The following is a 21,567-nucleotide window of genomic DNA, read 5'->3' as shown; positions in this document are numbered from 1 at the left end:
TTGAGCTGTATGATTGACCACTGTTATGGAATCTGGTTTTCTGATTTTGATTTATCTGTCATGAACGATCACTGTTTGAGTGGATTGTATATATTGTTGGTGGTTTGAAATGCATGATGATTTGATTACGAATGAATGGAGTATGATTATGGTAGAGTTGGAATGATTAAAATGTTGAAATCTGTATGAGAATGATGTTAGTGATGAATTAAATCTGGAATGAAAGTTATAAAGTTATAAATTTGAAATCTGGAAAGTTCTGTTAAACTTGAGAAATCTGGAATTTTAATCTCCCCTCTGATAAGTGACGCTCGTCCCTGTACGGTCATAGACCGTTCGGGGGTTCAGCAAAATAACTTAGATTTGGAATTCCTTCATTTGGAAGGAATTCTGCTCGAGAACGAGCGTCTCCAATTTTGTGAATGAGCGTTCGGTTCAGCTCAGTATAGATAAATATTTGAAACTTTACAAATACGTGACGTTCGGCCTTAAGTCGAGCGTTCGTCCTTAATGTCGTTCGACCTTGTGTCAAACGTTCGTTTTACAGAGCGTTCGTTATTATATTGAACGTTCGTCCAAAGGAGCTCTCGGTCTTAGATTGAGCGTTCGTCCTAGATAGCGCTCGGTTTATACCAAGCGTTCGTTCTGATTTGTGCTCGGTCATTGACCCAGCGTTAGTCCAAAGAGGGTTCGGTTTTATAACTGAACGCTCGTCCTTATTATTGAATTCTGATGCGAACGTGACTGGCGTTCGTCCAAATTGTTATTTAACGTTCGTTCTTTGACGGGCAGTGTTGTCTTCTGAATTTAATCATATTTGGTTGTTCATCTAAATATTTTCTTACTGGTTGTATCCTTTGGATTCTACCTGGAGTCTTTATACTTAAAATCTTTCTAAGTTTCATTCATATTTTCTAAGTTCAGTACCTTCAAATTGTTAAGTGTCGAAACGTATTAAGTGGATAAGTGGTTCGTTCTTTTGTTCAGGAACGAGGATGTAAGAGTTCTGTAACATGATAGTCTCTATTGATTAAGTGATGAACGTTAATGAATTTAAGAGAGTGGAACACAGAATGAAAATGTGAATATGAGAACTGTTTAATATGGGCGAATGATATTGTGAACGAATTATTGGAAATGGATTTTAACGAGCGTTCCAAGGAGGAACGTCTCAGATATGATTGATTATTGAAATTTTGTAAAGTATGACTGTGGGCATGCTAATGCTGGCATGGTCCATCCTGATATTCCGTGATACTCATCTTCACGTAGAAGGGAGTACTCATGTGTGGGAATGGCAGGAGGCTCTATTCCTTAGGGGTACTTTGGATAGAGTTAACCTCGAGTGGCAGCTGTCGAGTGCAATACAGTTACCACACCACTCGGGTGCAAGGACGCCTGTAGCTACACGGTTCATACAGTCCGGACGGTCTGTCTTTTATATACGTATCTATATGATTGTGGATTGATAAGCTTACATGTTGTTTGAGTGGATTGATTGGTAAATGTATGTGATTATTGTATAAATTAAATATTATAAGCTTACCCTTGCATTTTCCATTGTGTTGTCTACTGTCCATGTACCTCCGTCTTGTCAAATGCAATGATCATCCGTTGTGGATGTGAGCAGATGATGGTACGTCTCTTGAGCAAGTGCTGGAAGAAGAAAATTTGGATGAAGCTAACCTGGTGGAGGTTGAAGTAAAGGCCGAGCCTTAGAGTGCTCGTTAGAATAGTACTGTGCGTGTTAGTATAGTATGAACGTTCGGCCAATTATTTTGTAAGGCCGTTCATCTTAAAAATCTCTGACTGTATTTTGACGTAAATTAGTGAATTTATCTGAGAACGTTTACTCTTGGTTTCATTCGTATGCGTTATACGCGTTCCCTATACTGATGCCGTTCGGCTTTTGATTCTGGATTAATGTAAAGACTGTTGCTGTTTATTGTTAATTGTAATTAATTCTAATTTATGGTAATTACTATATTTTGGGATGTTACACCCTTCAACCTCTTCGTTTAGTCAAGAGGGTTATAGAAAGATCATAAATTAAATTTTATAAAAAAAATATTATTACACACCACATAATAATAATTTTATGGTTTATTAACGAAAAAATAATGGTACGATAGAAAATTTATTGTGTGTAATCATTTTTATTATAATTTTTCAATTTAAGCCCTATATAGCTAGCACATATCACAATAACTTTTATTTATATTACCTTTTACTATAATAAGATATTGTTGGGATATTTTACTAAAAACTTGATATCAATAAATTACTTTTTATATATATATAAAAGGAAAAGAATACTATCTTTTTTAAATTTAAATTTTCAAGAGGTACAACAAAAATAAATAAAGTACAACAAAGATATTTTTTAAAGTATCTTTTTTACATACTTTAGATGATCTTTGAATGTAGGATTACAATGCATTATATCAAAATAATGATCGAGACACCTCGTTAAGTGAAGTAAAAGAATAATCTTCTAAACTTTAGCAAGATGCCAAATTTGAAAATTGGAATTAGAAAAATTATGTGAAATAACAAAAGGAATGTCATCATTACTCAAGAGTTGAAAGACTTTATCGGAGACATGTCCAAATCTTGCGTGCAAAACATTAACATTTTTGCAAAAACCGATAGTATTTATACTAGTATTACACGAAGCAAAATTACAATTATTTCGTGACAAATTCAAAAATAAAAAACAGCACATACAATTCTTTAATAAAATTACCATTGACAATTTTCTTGGAGTGAAGCCTCTCTTGAATAAAAAAAATAATCTTTAAGAAAGATGATTAACAAATCATCATACACTAATAAGACATGGACAAAAAAAAAAATACCAAAATTGAATCAAGATAATTTTTTTTTATAAAACACTAATGTAGGATAAACTTGAACATCATCCATACCTAGAATAACATATTGATTGGGTAATACATGGATTTTATTAATAAGAGTAAAAGCATAATAAAATGATTGATAAAAAGAAAAAAAAAACTAAACCATTGAAAAAAAATGACTGGCATGTAAAATAAATATAATCATATTACTAAAAACGGTCGACCATTAGACATAAGAGTTTTTCAATGCGAAAAAAATACTTTTAATACCATATCAAGAAAAAAGAAAATAAAATAATTAATTAAATCAAGATATATTATTTATACTTATACATAATATCAAAATATACTAAACAAATGAATAGAAAAGAAAATAAAAAAAAATTGATTATATATAATATATATAGTATATAAAATTTGTGAAAACTAAACAACTTATTATCTGCATTATTTCTATACTATCTAATTATATTTTAGTATAATATGTATTAAAATTTTAACAACAAACATAGTTTTGTAGGAATCACATTTCAATAGCAATCCCTTTGCATTTTTAATGAAAACAAAAAGTGAAAGCCAAAAGATACTCTTCATTTATGAAGTAAAACTATTTTAGATACACTAGCTAAAGTTATAATGCTTGAAAGATCCATTCATTCAGGGAAACCATAAGTTACAACAATTATGAGTCAATTCATATGTGCCATCAAAGTTGTAGTTTCCCAAATTAAGACATTTTTTGCTGAAGTATCAATCCATGCATATTGTTCTTGCTGTGCATACTCTGGAGGACCTCAACTGAGTTGGAAATAATCCAAGTATGCCAATTTATCTGGATTTCATCAATTTAATAATTGAAGTGATTATCAACATCATATATAACTACTCAATGCAAAGTTTGAATCATAAATCAAGTAATGATCCATTTCAAGTTTCACCAATGAGCAGAAGAAGATACATGAAAAGAAAGGTAATATATTGAAGATGGAAATCAACTTAATAATCTTTTGGTTTACCTTAAATAAAGATTTATAAAAGGCAAACATTTCAAAACAATCTTAGAGAATATCAAAGCCTAACTTTCTCATAAAGCTTAAATTCTTAGGAGGAAGCTTATGAATCCCATGCTGGAAACTGTTGGGGTTGAGCTTGGAAGCTTGGATGACAATAATTATAAATATATAACTTCATCATCTTCACCCTATTTCTTATTTTGAACACAAAGACAGAGTACAATGAAAATACTTTACAACCACCATTCCAGAATAATAATATTTTAAGGTTGTCTCTTTTTAGAATAGTAATAAGAAAAAATACCCTCAACTTTTTAACCATTTTTGTGTCTCTTTTTAATGTAAGTGTTCTTGTATTACTTAATTAAATGTAGGAGTATTTAGAAAAATAAAATAGTTTAAGAAACTAAAAGGACGATTATTTTAGAAAATAATTAAAGCTAAAAAGATTGTTATGTGAATGGAGGGAGTAGTAAGTTTCTCCATATACATACATACATACATATATATTTATATTTATTTATTTGTGTGTGTATGAAAGATGCATGGACACTTCCTTAAAAGAATACATGAATTGAACCAAAGAATTAGCTTTTCATTTCATAATGTTAAATAAATGATTGAAGTACAAAAAGATTACATGTATTTTATTTTATATACATAAAAGATAACACATCCCATGCATGACCCAGGTAATCACACTAGTACAAATCAATGTTATATGATGCTGAACATCCAAACTTCCCTTCTGATAATAAACAAATCCCTCCTACGAAAAGTGGAGAATAGTTTCTAAGAATATTTTCATTGCTTCACAGTTCATCCCCATCTCTAGTTCTCTTTTGTAACTTTTATCCTTATGAATTAGTTGTTCTACACTTCCTATGAAAAGTACATGTTTTTGTCCTTTGGTTGCTGTTGCATGTTCAGTTCCTATTGCAGCCACTCCTACTGATTTCTTTATCTATCCTATGAATCGGGGGAGCTCTATGGATGATATGTCTCTAGGAATCTCTAGTACTTTCAATTTATGATGGTATTCAGGCTGAGCACAATATTCTTAGATCTTGTCACTGTTTCTCTCATTACAACCATTCCCAACATCAAACACTAAGAAACATGTTTTCCATCAAACACTAATTTAGTATAAAGTCTAGTGTAATAACAGATCATTTCATGCAATCTTCTACATGACTGAATTTTAAAACAAACTGATAATTCATACAGAAAACTTTCACCAACTGACGAAGCTACCTTGTAAATAAACCATACAGTGAAGAAATAGACCTTGTTGTAGCTTTGTCAGTGTCTGTATCAGTTGAGGTGCAAACATTGATTGCAATGAATTTGAAGAAAGCAAAATAAATTACCAGAGAGTCTCTCTCATGCCACGCTGCTCTTTAGCTCTTATTGATTGTCTTGCTCATTTTGCCTTTCAACATCAATGCAGGGAGCGCTGATTGCAACTTCTCCAGAGACATTTCGGAGGACAGTGGTTTCTGTATGCATAGTAGATCTTGATTCAGATAATTCCACGGCTTGTGCTTCTTCATTGTTCTGTGACTGTGACTGTTGCAGTTGTCAGTATATGTGTGATGCATGACCATTGATCAATAATCTAATAAGTCCAGTACTATTGAGAACAACAACTCATCTAATATAAACAATAATTCAATTGAATTGCTATAAATTTGCCTACAGTTTCTATTCAATACTTTCTTTGTAGAAAATCAGAAGATTTATACGCAGATATATCAATATTGAATTATATGCATCCATATTAATATAAGTATGTTTACACTTAGAAAATTTGAAAAGGTATATTGCATTGATTTGTCATTAACGCTGAACATGTGGACTTGAAAAAGGGTCAAGATTAAAACCATGTGGGACAAAGTAGTAACTTGCAAGAACTCCTTCTCAAACAGTTATAAATTAAATAGTCATAAAACTATTTATATATAAAAATTCAGTGCTGAAAAAGCAACCTACAAAACTATTGAAGTCGCTGACATTTACCTGCATATCAGATGTCTGTGTGGAAGATTTAGCTATGGTTAGTAAGGAGAAGCGGCAGAGAGGGCAGGTGGTGTGGGTGGCAAGCCAAAGATCAATGCAGCTCATATGAAATGTGTGGCCACATGCAGGTATCTGTTGAAGCCTATCCTCTGGCTGGTAGTCCAAAAGGCATACTGAGCATCTACAACAAAGCATATCATGCATAAAGAAAGCTAAAAATATGAAACAGTTGTTTCCTGGTCCAACAAAAGAGGCTCAAAGCTAAGGGCATCACGAGCAAGTCCTAGAGCATTATTTGGGACATTTCTTTAACAGATTTCCTGACATCAGCTGACATTAACTCCAGAAAGAACACTGCAAAGTTGTCCCGTCCTTAAGTATTTTTACTTAACTTCAACTACAACATTAACAGAATCAGAGCCCAGTAATGATATGGCTAAGTGGAAGACAACTGTCACCCTAAGAATTACCTTTTGAGATTAAATTAGACCTAAACTTAAATTCCAAGATAGCATCAAAATCAATCCTAATAATTATTACTAGACATATCCTGTCACTTATTAGTAGACCTCCTGTAACAAATGTTCAGTCCTGCGAACTTCTCGTTCTCACTAAAATGTTTAATCATCAACGTAAAATGTGTTGAAAATTCTACATTGTTAGATATAATTAAAATACAGTACATAAGTAGGAAAAGATAAGTTTTAGGTTGAGCTAGGCCGTACCAATGATTCTAACACATTACCGAAGTCTATCTTACAATTGGACCTTGGTCAGGACACTCAAAATTGTCTAGCCTTCAATTTAAGGTAGATGTTAGAGATCTCACATGAGCTGGTAACATGACTAAAACAGTGCATAAATTTGAGAAGCAACTCTGATCCAATGACTCCTGATTAACTTGGTTTTAGAGTTTAGTAAGGCGTAAACTCAAATTCAAACATGATATCAGAGTCTATCGTTTGCCCTATAGAGCGATCATCATGAGGTCAAAGTGAATGGCTAGTTCTATCAATCTCATGCTCAAAATTTCTAATGCTAGACGTGAAAGGGATGTGTTAGAAATCCCCATTAACAACTAAAACAACCTAAATAAGTTTTGGCTGTGTTTGCTCCAAGTCCATATCCTAAGCAAGGGCAAACAACAAGTGACAAAAGAAAAAGAACTCACTGGGTGTCTTTGACAGAGAAGCTTTCCTTGTAGACAATAATGGGCAACATCTCTCTGAGTTCCTTGTTCAAGCCCAATTCAGCCTGGCAGAGCAGCACCCAGAAGCAAATTGAACAGAAAGAAATGCGAATGAATCGAAGAGGGTAAAAAAGAATGTTACTTTGCTTACAGTGGAGATGGCATTGTGGTTGTGGTCGTTGTCGTCGTTGGGAAGACCAAAGTTGGTGATCCAATGGAGCCTGGTTCGCGGTCGGAGGTAGAAGAGGTAGAAGAGAAAGAGGAGAATGAGAGTGAAGAAGATGGGGACACAGAAGATGAAGGCTCTGTAGAGTCTGAGTTCGGTTGAAGCCTCAGATCTGGTGGCGGCGGCGGCGCTGGCGGCGGTGGACCAACAGCCGCAAGAAGAGTCGGAGTCGGAGCAGCCGCAGGAATAGCCTTCTGACATCACTCACTCCAACATCCAATGTACAACAAACACATAAGTGTGAATGTTAAATGTGATGGATGATGTTGTGTTGCGTAAGGACAGAGAACTGAATAATTCACTCTGTGAAGACACATCAAATTCAATGATCTTTCCCACTGCAATTCAACACAAACGGATATAAAATAATTCATTATTTAATTCTTATGCATTTTATTTTCTTTTTTTACCACCTTTATGTCAAAAATATAAAATAATTTCCATAAAACATTTTTAATTTTTTTTACCCCATATTTAACGCTACTGTACTTGTATTAAATAAGTAGCTGGAATTGAGATGTCAAGTGAAATATCATTATCTCGTATTAAATTTTATGAGTGATAAGCCTATTAAATATTAGGAGAGAATGAAAAACAAAAATTGAAAGAATACATATCATCACTATTTTAAATGAAAAAGAGGTGATATATAAAGAAAAAAGTAAAATATATACAGAATGAAATTAAAGTTAAAATTAAGTATATTTGTCATTATTTATAATTATTTATTTTATTTATTATGCACATTAAATATTGATCCGTTTAAGTTTTTATGTGTTACTTTATGCGTTTTAAATATATTTATGTACACTAATTTTGATATTTTATATTTTATATTTTGAAGACAAAATAAATAAATAATATAAAAAATTCAATAGAAAATTTAATTATTGTTAAGATAAAAGTACATTTGATCTAAAATAAATTCTTTATTAAATAAATTTGGTCTATTTAAAATTGGGGGTGAAATATGGACTTTTTTATCTTTTATTTTTTTTTCCAAAAAGTGTAGTGTAAGTTTGATATCTTATTATCTTGGAAAGTTTGACTTATAGTCTATTAGTTTCTTTAAGAGTCTATTTTATATAAAAGTTTTTCCACACGAATGTGATAATGTCGTACAACAAAACCTTCTTCTATCATATATATTGGATAACTTTAATTCTTTTCTCATTTTAATCATTTATTCCATTTTTTTCTAGTTTACTTTTATTTATCAATTATATATTAAGTTTTTTTTAAAATTTTTTTTAGAAATTTGAGTTGGCATACATTAAAAGAAAAGGGATTAGAAACATAAGAATAAAGTGTGAACATAGGATTAAAAACGAAGAAGATGACAAAATTATTGGTTGTGATTGATTTAAATGGAAAGTAAATAGGATAAAAATGGGGGGTAGAAATGGAAAAGAAAAAATAATTTTAATCTTTCTTTATATGAATGAATGGAAAGTAAGGGAGATATAAATAATAAAAATCAAGTAGAAAAAGAAATTGTTTAAATGTTATAAGTAACGGGAAAATACATCATAAATGACATATATTCATATATGAAAGATGTTTACAATGTTCTAGATATGTCTAAGTCTAAGGAAATAACTCCATAACCAAATGAATAGTATTAAATTGGAAAGTAAAAATAAATTGTAAAAATTATACCCTTTTCACCATTTTCTTGACAATCGACAGGTATCAAAAGTAGTCGTAGTATGGCACAAGGAGAAAAAAATATTTTAGTTTTTTCTATTAACGTTGGAGTGTAGAAAACAATAAAATGCAAGCTTAACTTACAGCTTTTTTAATCAAAAATCGTTGGTTGTTTTACCTGTCTCCAAATAATTTCATCCTACATTTCTCATATAAAACTAGAACTATCCCATACCAAGTAAATTAAAGATTAAATAAATAAAATAAATTTAAAATTAACTCACATGTATATAAAAAAAACACAAGTTGTTACAATTTTCATCACCAAAATTTCTCACTTTTGTCTTAATCTTGATGGTGCTCTCCCACATCTATTTGATGCTGTTCCTTTATTTCCTTTATTCACAAAAACAAAAATTACTGAGTACGTATATAATAGTAATTTCAACGTTTGAAACTATCTTACTATGGGTATATATATACCCACTAAATTATGTGTTTATTCCAATATAAAAATATGTTCTCTAAATTATAGTTAAATTCTTAAAACATGGCAGATTGAATTTATAATTTATAAATGGTGTGCTCGTTAAAATTTGAATTTGAAATATTTAAATCTTTAACTGAATAAAATATAGATGGAAGTGTTGGGGGCAGTTTGAAATAGAAACCTTAATTGTACGGAGAACAAATGGCGCATGTTGCCCACTAACCGTCAAAACCGACAAGAGTGGGGGGAGAGAGCAATCCTCTGCATGGAGTCCACCTACGCCCCCAAAAGGCCTCTCCAACCAGATATTGCCACGTCAGAAAGATGAGAAAAGAAAAACATGCATATCCATATTTGAAAAAGATTTAGTGTGGTGTGGGTGAAGATTGAGGAAGAAGCATTGAAAATGGAAAGAGAGTTGGAGAGAGGGTACGTGAAGAAGGGACCATGGAGTAGAGAAGAAGATGAAGTTCTTCTGAGACATGTCAGAAAGTATGGTCCAAGAGAGTGGAGCTCCATTCGATCCAAAGGCTTCTTGCCACGAACAGGAAAATCTTGTCGCCTTAGATGGGTTAACAAACTTAGACCAAACTTGAAGACGTCAGTTTACTTCTTTCTCTCTCTCATCCTTTTCTTTGCATGCATGCATGCATGAATTCTTGTTGTGTTAGTGTTAACCTCTGCATGACTCGTAGTATAAGAACTTTGGTGCTTTGTTACCAGTATTAGTGACAAAGTTATCTGTTTGTTTATCCTATGATCTGTCCCACAGAGTTTGATCATGCAGAATCTGACTCTGAGGGAAAACTATGAAGAAAACCAGATTCATTTTTCGATCTAAAATCTGATGTAACATCCTGGGTTTTCCCCCTCTTTCAGTCCAATCTATGAAACTATTATTAATTCAAAAGTGATTTTGATTGCTACTATTGATAATGACGATGGTGTTGGTGTTGGTGTTGTAGTAGTACTAATGATGATGCGATGATGTACACATTTTGATTGTTTTGTTTTACGAGGAAAGTTTGGAATGTGTAGTGGATGCAAGTTTTCGGCAGAAGAAGAGAGATTGGTGATAGAAATGCAGACACAGTTCGGGAACAAATGGGCCAAAATTGCAACGTATTTGCCGGGGAGAACGGACAATGATGTGAAAAACTTTTGGAGCAGTCGGAGAAAAAGGTTGGAGAGGATGTTGCAGAAGCCAACAACGTTAAAGTTGCAGAAAAGCAAGGGAAAAACTCCTCTTACTCAAGTGCTAGCGGATAAGGTATATGTATCTATTCAGTGTCCATATAAAGAATGTGTAATATATAGATATAACACTTCGTTTTTGTTGTTGGACCCTCCTAAGTTTGGGAGAGTCTTTACTACTAAAGTGGTCAGAAATTACACACATTCAGGGTTTTGTAACCATTGGTTTTGCCTTGTATTATTACACATTTTGCTTTTGTGAAGAAACGGCAATAGAATACCGATTGCATGTAATTCATGATTAATGGGGAAGTGAAAAATGTTTTATCACAAGCTTAGATGTGTCAGCACTGTAGCAGGGTTTTCGCATCTTTTATAAAATGCTCTATTTAATACATAACATAGCTATTTCAGGCACCTCCATGCAGTTCAAACCAGGTGGAGGAAAACCTTTGTTACACTACTTCCTACATGGGACACACCGAGGTGTTCGAGATGATCAACCTTCAAGATTTGGTAAAGCCAAACTATCAGCAGATGGAAAATGATTACTTGAGTGCAGTTGAGGTTGAGGCCACCCCACTTCACACAGTACCATCGTTTGAGTCTTCATCAGGGAACAACTTCCCTGTGCTCCCTGAGCCACTAATCGACTTTCCACTCTTCCCAGAATGCCAGGACCTTGTTCCAGAGACCTTTGATCCAAATTTTATTGATGGGTTCAACGAGAAGAAATGTTCAGAATTTGTATGCAGCCAGAAGCTTGGGACCGGGTTGCCAACTCTTGGATTGGAGGAAAATTATCAAATTACAACTTCAAACGTCTTATTCAAGGACTTCCCAAGTGAGATTTTTGAATACTTTGAGCAGATTCCAACCTCAACAAAACAATGAACTGTTATCTTTTGATTGGAGTGCTAACTGCTATGCCCTGCAATCGTTTTCCTACTTTACATGTGCCATCCTTTTGGTATACTGTCAAAACTAGATGTTTGCCAATGTATGAACTTATATCAGGTTGCTTGAATCAATCAAGGAAAAACTCAAGCTGAACAATATCTAATTAGTCATTGAACTTAATACTTGCACATTTGAGTGTTTCCCATATTTATTATACTTTGTAGGTACTTCATTTTATCAACCAGAAACAAACAAAAAGCAAATAGAACCTATCTTGTTCCTCAAAGGGTATATACATGACATGGAACGGTCTTCAGAATCTTTTCATTTTGTACTGCATCCTGTTCAGTTGCAATATGAACAGAATAGCCTTTGACTATCCTCTAGTATGCACCCCCCAAAAATAAGGCACTTATGTACACTGGATTCTAAGATCCTAAGAGTAAAAATGAATTATAAATTTCCAGTTTGGAAGGAAAAAAGAAAAATCTTGGTATTTACTTCAGCAGCTCCTCAAATCAAACTTCATCCCTTTCGCAGCATTCCAACAATCAGGGATAGTATTTAAATGATCCATTCAACTACAGTGTACCAAATACGAATACACAATTCTATACGTAACTATAAACAAAGATCGCATATCATCAATTCACTCAAAAGACCATGATAACAGAGCACACGAGTGACAATAATTTCTGCAATTATGGCTGTACAAAGTTTGCTACTTTTACCCCCACATATATGAAGCGGTATACCAACACTGATTCCTAACACACTCTTGAACACACTCTACTATTGATTGAATTTTGTGGGAATTCACAAATTTTGATGGGTCAAACTACTCATTTAATGATTCTCTTTCAGTAGTTTTCAACAAATTTTAACCAATCATAGAGTGTGTGTTACGAAGAGTGTGTTATACAAGTGTCACTAACATTTCTCGTGAAGTAAAATCGTCACTCTCTAAAAGCAAAATAAATTGAAAAACAGATACTCTTATCACTAGAACCGACCGGTAATATCCAAACATCATTCTGCAGCTAAATGATTGTGGATAACTTCAAATATAGCTTCTTAAGAATGATCTTCTTGACCAGATCGGGAAAAAAATATTCCTAGACCAATATATCCAAGTCAGCCAACAAATACAGGAAGAGGAGTAAAACAATTCATTTCCAAACTGTCTCATTTGCATCTGTGAAGATTGCATTATGATGCTCCACGAGCAACTGAATAACTTCAATTGCACCAAAGTCTACTGGCGTGCCATCATCCAAAGGAATAGGAGAGGATGCATCTATGGCTTCACCATCATCTGTAGCACAAGAAACAAGAAAAGAAATGGCAATCTTCAATCAGTACTAATCTGATAAGTCTATAATCTGCATTAATTTTTGCATATGGAGTTTAGTTAAAGAGAACTAAAATAATAAACTGCTAAACTGAATTTGACACCCTCCTAGAAAGATAATCCCAAGATGAAGCTAAAATCAGTTAATTTTAGTAGTAATTGACTTGGATTATAGTATTGATTTGCTCAACCAAACTGGCGTAAAAACATCAGAAATCAGTGTCAACCCTATAAGAAAAATGCCGAACATTCAAGCCCAGGAATGAGACACTTCACTGTTACCCACTATTAAGGTTTTATTATTCAAGGAGTATGGCACTAAAAATCTTCTTATTTCCACTTACTATGTTTCAGCACTAAATAGTAAAAAAAATATGCTTTCAACTACACCAGCAACAAGAGCCTGTTAAAGGCTTAACAATGGAGAGGAGAAGAGATTAAATCAGAAGAAATGCGGATTAAATTTTGGTGAAACAGGTGAGACGAAAAATGGAGAAGAAAATGTTTTGTATGTTGTCAGAAGATAATGTTTTACTATTAAAAAACAAAACTTTAACTACTTCAAGTGAATCCGAAGAGTAGCTTTTGTAGGCTTGCAGAGTCATGCTTCCCATTGGGTAAAAAATAATCATTACAAGTGCTTTCATTTACTCTGCAGGTAGTGTGTTGGTAAAAGAAAACACAGAAAACAAAGAGTAGACTATTCGTTTTCTCATAAGTTGTCAGAACCAACCTATTTTCATAAGTAGATGCATGGTAAAATAAATAAATAAAAAAAGAATCCAACAGACGGTAAACCTATCAGACAGCAAGCCACACACGGTAAGAAATATTCTCAAATTTTAACAGGGGTTTTACCCACAATTAGACGTTGGCTACAAACAATTCCACACAGTGCACAATTAAAAACCAAGATTTTGGATAGTTCATTTAATTTAAATCGAGGACTTCACTTTTCAAATGGTTTCTCTTAGGGGTTATTGGTAGGGAATTGAGTTTCCCTGGAACCTTAACTCATGAATTTAGGTTTGTGTGTTTGGTAAGAATATTTTACAAAATATTTCCAGATACGAGTATTCCTATGTTTGTTTAACCATATTTTAAAATTATGAAGTCTGGATACTTAGCACAGGATGGATATGATACGACACGGGTACAACAACTTTTTTATATTTAGGATATGATACGACACGGGTACAACAACTTTTTTATATTTAGGATATGATATGTCATGGTTTTGTTAAAAGAATTATAAAATAGTTTACGTAGATGTAGAATATTGATAATTAAAGAGAAAATGAACTTTCCTTGTTAATTCATTACTATGGTGATCACAATTGACAAATAGACATGTTCAAGAGGTAGTATACTCTTCAAAGAATACAGGAAGAATATGACTGCTCAAGAAGCTTTAAGACAGACTTTTTTGGATACTATTTAGAAGTATCTAACTTATATCCTTAAAAACTCAAATGAAAAAGGATTGGATACCTTTTAGATGAGTTACCTAAGCATCCCAGAAGTATCTTAGAAAATATTTAAAAATTTATAAAAAAATATTTGGATACTTTCTGGATACGTATATGGAAGTATCCCCAGAAAGTATCCGAGGAGGTATCAATATCTGACACAGATATGTTCCCATATTTTAAGTATCCGGGCTTCATAGTTTTCCAACAAAACATTTCAAGAATAACCATGAAACATTGTCTAAGACTCTAGTGAGCTGACCAAATATGTTTATAACATTCTCAAAATTCATGATTCTTAACAAAAAAGACTACTAGACATATAATTCCAATGAACAAAAGAAGACTATGCATATGAACTGCCTCCTTAAGGTTTCCAATGATCTTCTTCAACTCCCCTTATTAGGCCTTTCATTGGTCTTCCCTCACATGGCAATGTAAAAGTTGAAGCTTAGCTAAGATCATTGTATATAGATCATTTTGATAAAAATCCCCATTGTTTAAGAAACTAGTGATTTCATGTAATGCACCACGTGGCCACCAACCTTCTGGCCATCGTCAATAGTAAATAATATTCGAAGTCGAGTTGGTAATCTTAAAAAATTTACATGTTTAAGTATATTTTTGCTTACCGGAAAGCATGTCCCAGGCAGCAAATGAACCAGGTGGTGTATCCACACTCTTTTCGGAAGGACTTCTTGACATCTGATTCCAATATTGACGATAAAATTCAGGTCTGTTTTCCTTTTGCCACATAATAACAGGTGCCATTTCCATAGCTAAGCTCCGAGCATCCATCTGGAAAACATCAAAAATCTTCAGCATGCTACTCTAATCCAGCTTTTATGCAGTAATAAACATGTAACGAATACATGTTTTTTCTTAAGGTCACCCAACTGATGGGAAACCAATAATAGTAAAGCACAGCGATATTGCATGGACTGAGGAAAGCAGCCAATCATAACAAAGCAAGTTATGTACCTAGGAAATAGTGATATTGAAATAAGGAATAATATTACAAGAGGAGAATTTTGGTAATGAATCTTTTTCATATTCTATCTCTTTTCTTTCTTGTTTTATTATGATTTATGAGAATAGTTTAAACTCATGATTACTCTTGGTCCAACATAAATATATTGGACAACAGTGTGCTCCATTTACCACACGAACAATATATTGATAAAAAAATGTAAATATATTGTACAACAGCAGGGTGCTATTACAAAAAAAATAAATAATATTGATCAAATAATAAAATTAAAAAAATACACTTAAGAAGATCAAGAATAGGATTTAAAGGTAAGTTTCCTACCTTGTTGAGAAGTGACTTCTGGCTAACTCGGAGTAGAAGGGCGGTTATAAACTCTAGGGTCATGTAGTTTACACTGGAAAGCCTCTTGAGTATGTTTCTCATGGAGTATATACTGGACCGAGCACCTCTAATCTCATTATAAAGCTCTAATGTGGTAAGTGGCTCAGGAAGGCTAGCAAGGTAATATTTCACAAGAGCTGCTACATCAAGGGGATTCGTGCCTTCTGGTATTGAAGCATTAGAATCTGCAATGCAATTACAGTAGCATGCATAATATCATCCAAGTATAATAACTCAAACATACCCATCACTGAAAGAATGGTTGAATTACCTTGGTTGTATAGGGAAACCAATTGGTGAATAACCTTTTTATTCCCTTCAGATTTAAAAAGATCTGGCGAGTTCAAACCTGCTTAAAATAAAATTAATGAAATTGCTATTGGACCAAATGCTTTTAAAATAACTATTAGATCAAAAGCAAAGATTAAAAAATAAAAAAACTGCTCCATTAATGGGGAGTCTTACTCTAGAAATAGCTACCTGAAACTATAAGATAATCTGCACAATTGACCAATATCCGAGGAATAGGTTTGCAGTAATCTTGCCTCTGCACAGTAACCTCAATTGGAACTCCAAATACTGGGATCAAGATAAGCTAATAATTAAGCACCATTGCAGCAAATCTTAAATACAAAGTAAAAAGCTACACAAAAACAAAGAATGCTATACTTCCATATGACCTAATAGTCAAAAACTGTTACTGAAAAAGTATCAAAGTGGAATTTATCCCAAAATGCCTTGTGGGAATAATGGAACCTATTCTACATAGCCAACAAAAGACTGTGATACATGAGAAAAACTGCTCTCTTTCTCCGTCTTGTGGTTCAGAAACTTACCATCAGTGCTTGCAACTCCCTGCACAAGAATATTACAGTAAGAATAAATGCAAATCGCATATAGTAAAAAATAGGTGAACGATAGCCCAATATCATTTTACCTTTTGCCATCTTTCAATATCTGTCAAGATAGTCTTACTTTTTTGTGCTGTAATTTTTGCCACCTGAAATAAATCAACATGATGGAAAATCACAAAGAGAAGAAAGTAAAGATTACGAGCAACAAACTGATGATATCCTGGCATGTGACTAGCAAGTAAGATATTTAAAGAAGGAAAGGATAGAAGAGAGAAAAACAAGAGAACGAAAATTCCAAAGATCCATTTGATTAACACCAAGTTCAGAATAACAGTTTAGAACAATCTACAACCAGACCACGAGTTATGCAACATCCAACTGAAAGTATTATATAATCCAAAATCAGTTTGGATAAGGCATTCCCTTTACCCAAAAGAAAGGGATTAGATGTCATAATAAAATAAAATTGCCATGCTAAGACTTTTTTTTGTCTTCATTTGAAGTTGATATACTTAACATTTACTAAAATTACAAATTGTGCTCATTCTGTTTCTTGTTTAAAAACCTTGTGAACAAAATCATTTATCCCTTTCTAAAAAGTCAACCATCACAATCTAAAATCTTTTACTCAACTATGTTACCTCTTCAACCTTGGACTTTCCCACAACCACCTTATCCTTTGTCCCAGACAAGCCTCTCCTCAGGAGCGAGCCAGTTGTAGCAGCTGCTGATATCAAGCGATCCTGCACAGCATGTCTTGTGGATGGCTGCTGGAGAAGTGCCCACCGACTCTTGACCATTGACCCCACTCGTCCAGCCACTTCAGTCACATTGCTTTTTGTATCCTTGGTGACCTCACCAACAAATGTTCCTGCTGATTCCTTGGCTTCTTTAAGCTTGACTCCTGCATCAAACTCATACATGAACAATCAGAGACCAGAGAGGCTTAATTCAAATAACTTCTCAATAATTGAAAAAAAAAAAAAAAGCACACAAAACGAATAAACCTTCTTTCATGAATTACAATAAGCTTATGGAATTAATTTACACAAAAATCTCAGGTACAAACTGTCCAAAAGTTGATAAGAACAAAGGAAATAAGAAAGAGAAGAGTGCAGCAAATTAGAGAATGATACCGGAGGAAGAAAAGAAACCAGCTGCCTTGTCTTGCCACTGGGGTGACATGATCGAAGGCATGGAAGACAGCGGTCAAGAACAAACTCAAAAGTCGTTACTTGATCCTGCACATGAACCCAAAACACGAGTCAACAACGACAATTGACAAATTCTAGTCAGGAACAGGATCCCAGTCCTTCAGAAATAGAATAAAGTTAGTTGACAGCTTTCCGATCATCGATTTCCTCGAAAATCAAACCAATAAAAAAATAATTTTACACGAGAGAAATCACAGCAACAACAACTAGCGTGTGCAGTAAAAGCCAAGGAAGAGAAACGATCGGGCTTCTACGGCTAGTCAGTAGTCTCGAACAACGAAAACGAAAGAAGAGAATCTGATGGAAAAATGAAGGAATTGAAAAACCTACTTGTTACCTGAACAAATTAGAGAGAGAAAGGTGAAAACTTTTTTATGATTTTGCGCCAAAGCTGAAAGAAACAGAGAGAGAAATTGCAGTTCTGAGAAAAGACGGCAGCAGATGACAAGACAGGGATATGGGTATTGGAAGGCGACTGCTCTGACTCAGTCCCAAGATTAACTCACCACCACCAAACTACTTCTCTTTTTCACTCTCTTTTCTTAATCAAATATTCATTCTTTTATAAAAAAAATTAAAATTAATAATATTTTCAGTTACATAGATAAAATAATAATAATAATAATGATAACTATTGTGGCCAGAAAAATATTTTATTTTGAGTTGCGTAAAAAATAATAAATAAGTGTTAGCATGAGCTAAAGTGTAGGAAGAATAACTATAAAGGGCCTGTGTTGTGTTACGTGTCTCTTACCAATAATTTAGGATCTGAAACAAAGATTGCATCATCCCCTTATGCAAAAGAAGATTGACAGAACATAGAACCTCGTATGAATTGCTTCTATAACGTTTGATTCCTCTGAGTTTTTGTTTGAGTTTTGAGAAACACTGCAAGCACAATGGATGCCACTCACTCCATGTTCTGCAACAATGATCTGGTTAACCCCCTAAGCTCAATGGGCATGCAAGTGTCCTGCATTCTTGTCGTGTCACATATCTTCAACGTTGTGTTTAGGACTGTGGGTCAACCTGGACCAATTGCGCAGATTCTGGTAGTAATCAATCACCAAGCACCTTAATTTTGTTGATGAATATTGAACAATGATGTTTTTTTTTTTTTTTTCTGTTTGTACGTTGTTTGTAGAGAATTGAGGTTTCACTGCTATTAAGTCTTTTTCGTTGCATTGTCGTTCAACAGGCTGGGTTGGCGCTAGGTCCAATGTCACACATTCCGTATATAAAGGCTACATTTTTTCCTGCTAGCTCAATAAACTACTATGAAGTTGTAAGCTTCTTTTGTCGCATAAACTTCATGTTTTTGTTTGGGTTAGAGATGAATATGCACTACGCAATGCGCAATCTGCGTAGGGTAAACCTTGTAGCTTGTGGTGGTGCCTTGATGGGTGCTGTTTTTGGTCTATCTGTCTCATTTTACTTGCATCAAGAGCTAAACACCCTTGACAATGCCCCTTTGTATTATTTTTCAATGATCATCATGCTAGTGGTGTCATACACAAGCTCCCCTATGGTGATTCGTTTGGCAGCAGAGTTGAGGTTTGCAGCATCAGACGTGGGGCGAACGGCGGTGTCATCTGCGTTGATCACAGAAATGGGGTGCTTGTTGCTCTTCAACGTCATGGTTAACTGGAGAAAAGCAAATCACATTTCTTCTGGTTTCGGTTGCCTTATAATCACTGTCGTGGTGGTTTACCTTAACCGGCACTTGGCAGTTTGGTTAAACGCAAGAAATAGAAACCAGAAGTACCTCAAGGCTCCTGAGTTGTTACTCATTCTGTTCATACTTCTGACTAGCTCAATGATAATAGAGATTTCTGGTTACAACAGTATTATTAGTTGTTTCACCATTGGTTTGTTGTTCCCCAAGGAAGGGAAAACAGCTAGAACATTGCTGCACAAACTTGGTTATTCTATTTACAACTTTGTGCTTCCGGTATATTTTGGCTACTTGGGGTTGCAGTGTGACCTGATAAATGTCTTCAAGAGCTTTCAGCGTGTGGCCAATATGGTCATATTGATATTATTGAGCATTGGAAGCAAGCTTGGTGGAACTCTTATAGCTACCCGCTACCTCAAAATTCCCACTGGTGAAGGTATTTTTCTTGGCTTCATATTGAACACTAGAGGTTATGCCGACCTTCTATTCATTGGTGCAGCAGCAAAGCAAGTAATTGTGAGTATATTTCCTGACTTTGTTGAATTATAAACTGTTTGGATAAAAAGATGAAATGAACTGATGTTACGAACTTAAATTTGTAGAAGCTCTTTTCACTCAACAAGCTTAAAAGTTGAGTGTAAGTTGATTTTGGTATATGGAAAAACTCATTGCATTGTACCTCCGTATCTTTTCCTCATCTCAAATTTGCAAACTAATTCAATGGTTCTTGTGTTTGATCCACAGACTTTCGATTCGGAAGCGTACAATGTTCTGTTGGTATCAATAGTACTGAACACAATAATATCAGGAGTAGTTGTGGCTTTTCTAGTCAGAGGGGAAGACAAAATGTTTGCAAGCAACTACACTGCAATTGAACCACAACAAATGGAAGATGAGCTCAGAATTCTGGCTTGTGTGTATGACCCTCGTCAGGTATCTGCCATACTTGCCACAGTGCTGGCAATACATGGCTCTGGAGTATCACCATCTACCACTTACTTAATGCACCTAATAGAGCTTGTGAAGAAGATCAAGTCCAACTTGTTGTACCATGAGAAAGAAACTGCTGACCTTAGCGACGATGAGGACTATGGGGGCAATGATGTGGTGGAAATCAACAATTCTTTGGATACCTTCACTGCAGAAACAAAGATTCTAGTCCACCAAAGAAGGGCAGTGTCTTCTTTCCCGTCCTTGTATGAAGATGTGTGCAATGAAGCAGAAGATCTCCAAGTGTCAGTTGTGCTACTCCCCTTCCACAAGCACCAACGCATTGATGGGAAATTGGAAAGTGGAAAAGAGGGTATAAGGATCACCAACCAGAAGGTGCTAAGACATGCCCCTTGTTCAGTTGGTATCATAGTGGAAAGAGGCCTTGCAAGGGTACCTGGCTTCTCACAGCTAGTAGCATCTGAAGGCATACAAAACATTGCAACACTTTTCTTCGGTGGCCCTGATGATCGTGAGGCTATTGCATGGAGCCTACGCATTTCAGGAAGTCCACGCGTGAACTTAACGATCATAAGATTTTTGCTGACTTCTTCATCACAGAACGAACAGATAGAGAGTGGACAATCAGAGGAAAAGGAAATTTTGATGTCACTGTCTGGGGAGGAGACTGTGAACGAGATTGACAACACATTCATGGTGGACTTCTACAACAGGTATGTGACTTCAGGCCAAATAGGGTATGTGGAAAAGTTTGTGAAGCATGGAGCAGAAACGGTGGATGCTTTGAAAGAGATAGGGGACATGTATTCTTTGTTTATAGTAGGAAAAGGTGGTAGAGGGCAAAGTTCACTAACAATTGGTATGAGTGACTGGGAAGAATGCCCAGAACTGGGAACTGTTGGTGATGTTTTGGCCTCTTCAGACTTCGACATTCATGGCTCAGTTTTGATTGTTCAGCAACATAGAGATGTCAAGAAAGGCCTATTGCATGATTAGGTAGGTCTCCAAGTGCAATGAAGTTGTACTTGTTCTTGTACTTAGCTTTATGAACATATATATATATATATATACACACTGTACATTTGGAACAGTTTTTGCTTTTCGACAATGTACTTAGAGAAGGAAAGGTTCAGAACATTAATTTG

The 21,567-nt window shown here is 34.5% G+C and overlaps 4 protein-coding genes across 4 annotated transcripts; 2 read left to right on the top strand and 2 right to left on the bottom strand.

Moving 5' to 3' along the window:
* Positions 1-3,428: 3,428 nt before the first annotated feature.
* On the bottom strand, positions 3,429-7,638 carry LOC148202650 (RING-H2 finger protein ATL7-like). The gene is made up of 5 exons (XM_088108699.1): positions 7,231-7,638; positions 7,062-7,144; positions 5,891-6,071; positions 5,242-5,440; positions 3,429-3,690 (listed from the first exon to the last, which is right to left on the bottom strand). The coding sequence occupies exons 1-4, from the start codon at positions 7,504-7,506 to the stop codon at positions 5,279-5,281; spliced, it is 702 nt and encodes a 233-aa protein (XP_087964825.1). The 5' UTR covers positions 7,507-7,638; the 3' UTR covers positions 3,429-3,690; positions 5,242-5,278.
* Positions 7,639-9,848: 2,210 nt separating this feature from the next.
* On the top strand, positions 9,849-12,704 carry LOC148202649 (transcription factor DUO1-like). The gene is made up of 3 exons (XM_088110517.1): positions 9,849-10,042; positions 10,481-10,712; positions 11,051-12,704. The coding sequence occupies exons 1-3, from the start codon at positions 9,849-9,851 to the stop codon at positions 11,528-11,530; spliced, it is 906 nt and encodes a 301-aa protein (XP_087966643.1). The 3' UTR covers positions 11,531-12,704.
* LOC124822764 (small G protein family protein / RhoGAP family protein) lies at positions 12,155-18,308 on the bottom strand. The gene is made up of 10 exons (XM_088110515.1): positions 18,134-18,308; positions 17,719-17,823; positions 17,224-17,486; positions 16,666-16,728; positions 16,565-16,583; positions 16,209-16,307; positions 16,000-16,077; positions 15,669-15,913; positions 14,989-15,154; positions 12,155-12,851 (listed from the first exon to the last, which is right to left on the bottom strand). The coding sequence occupies exons 2-10, from the start codon at positions 17,777-17,779 to the stop codon at positions 12,706-12,708; spliced, it is 1,140 nt and encodes a 379-aa protein (XP_087966641.1). The 5' UTR covers positions 17,780-17,823; positions 18,134-18,308; the 3' UTR covers positions 12,155-12,705.
* A 263-nt stretch (positions 18,309-18,571) lies between these two features.
* On the top strand, positions 18,572-21,563 carry LOC124822755 (cation/H(+) antiporter 2-like). Its single transcript, XM_047294799.2, has 3 exons — positions 18,572-18,848; positions 18,995-19,987; positions 20,216-21,563. The coding sequence occupies exons 1-3, from the start codon at positions 18,696-18,698 to the stop codon at positions 21,416-21,418; spliced, it is 2,349 nt and encodes a 782-aa protein (XP_047150755.2). The 5' UTR covers positions 18,572-18,695; the 3' UTR covers positions 21,419-21,563.
* The last annotated feature ends 4 nt before the right edge of the window (positions 21,564-21,567 follow it).

This window comes from Vigna umbellata, chromosome 3, assembly GCF_029865625.1.
Source record: "Vigna umbellata cultivar VRB3 chromosome 3, Vumbellata_1.0, whole genome shotgun sequence".
NCBI classification, from domain to species: Eukaryota; Viridiplantae; Streptophyta; class Magnoliopsida; order Fabales; family Fabaceae; genus Vigna; species Vigna umbellata.
Note: the sequence above shows the minus strand (reverse complement) of the source record. Positions and strands in the feature narration are given on the sequence as shown.

Coding starts and splice junctions, on each gene's coding strand:
- LOC148202650 (XM_088108699.1), bottom strand. CDS start 7,506: ATGTCAGAAGGCTATTCCTGCGGCTGCTCCGACTCCGACTCTTCTTGC. Junction 7,145..7,230: donor ACCACAATGCCATCTCCACT/GTAAGCAAAGTA, acceptor CTGCTCTGCCAG/GCTGAATTGGGCTTGAACAA. Junction 5,441..5,890: donor CACAGACATCTGATATGCAG/GTAAATGTCAGC, acceptor CAACTGCAACAG/TCACAGTCACAGAACAATGA.
- LOC148202649 (XM_088110517.1), top strand. CDS start 9,849: ATGGAAAGAGAGTTGGAGAGAGGGTACGTGAAGAAGGGACCATGGAGT. Junction 10,043..10,480: donor CTTAGACCAAACTTGAAGAC/GTCAGTTTACTT, acceptor TGGAATGTGTAG/TGGATGCAAGTTTTCGGCAG. Junction 10,713..11,050: donor CTCAAGTGCTAGCGGATAAG/GTATATGTATCT, acceptor TAGCTATTTCAG/GCACCTCCATGCAGTTCAAA.
- LOC124822764 (XM_088110515.1), bottom strand. CDS start 17,779: ATGCCTTCGATCATGTCACCCCAGTGGCAAGACAAGGCAGCTGGTTTC. Junction 16,078..16,208: donor AGATTATCTTATAGTTTCAG/GTAGCTATTTCT, acceptor TATTTTAAGCAG/GTTTGAACTCGCCAGATCTT. Junction 15,155..15,668: donor AGAAGTCACTTCTCAACAAG/GTAGGAAACTTA, acceptor GATGTTTTCCAG/ATGGATGCTCGGAGCTTAGC.
- LOC124822755 (XM_047294799.2), top strand. CDS start 18,696: ATGGATGCCACTCACTCCATGTTCTGCAACAATGATCTGGTTAACCCC. Junction 18,849..18,994: donor GACCAATTGCGCAGATTCTG/GTAGTAATCAAT, acceptor GTCGTTCAACAG/GCTGGGTTGGCGCTAGGTCC. Junction 19,988..20,215: donor CAGCAGCAAAGCAAGTAATT/GTGAGTATATTT, acceptor TTTGATCCACAG/ACTTTCGATTCGGAAGCGTA.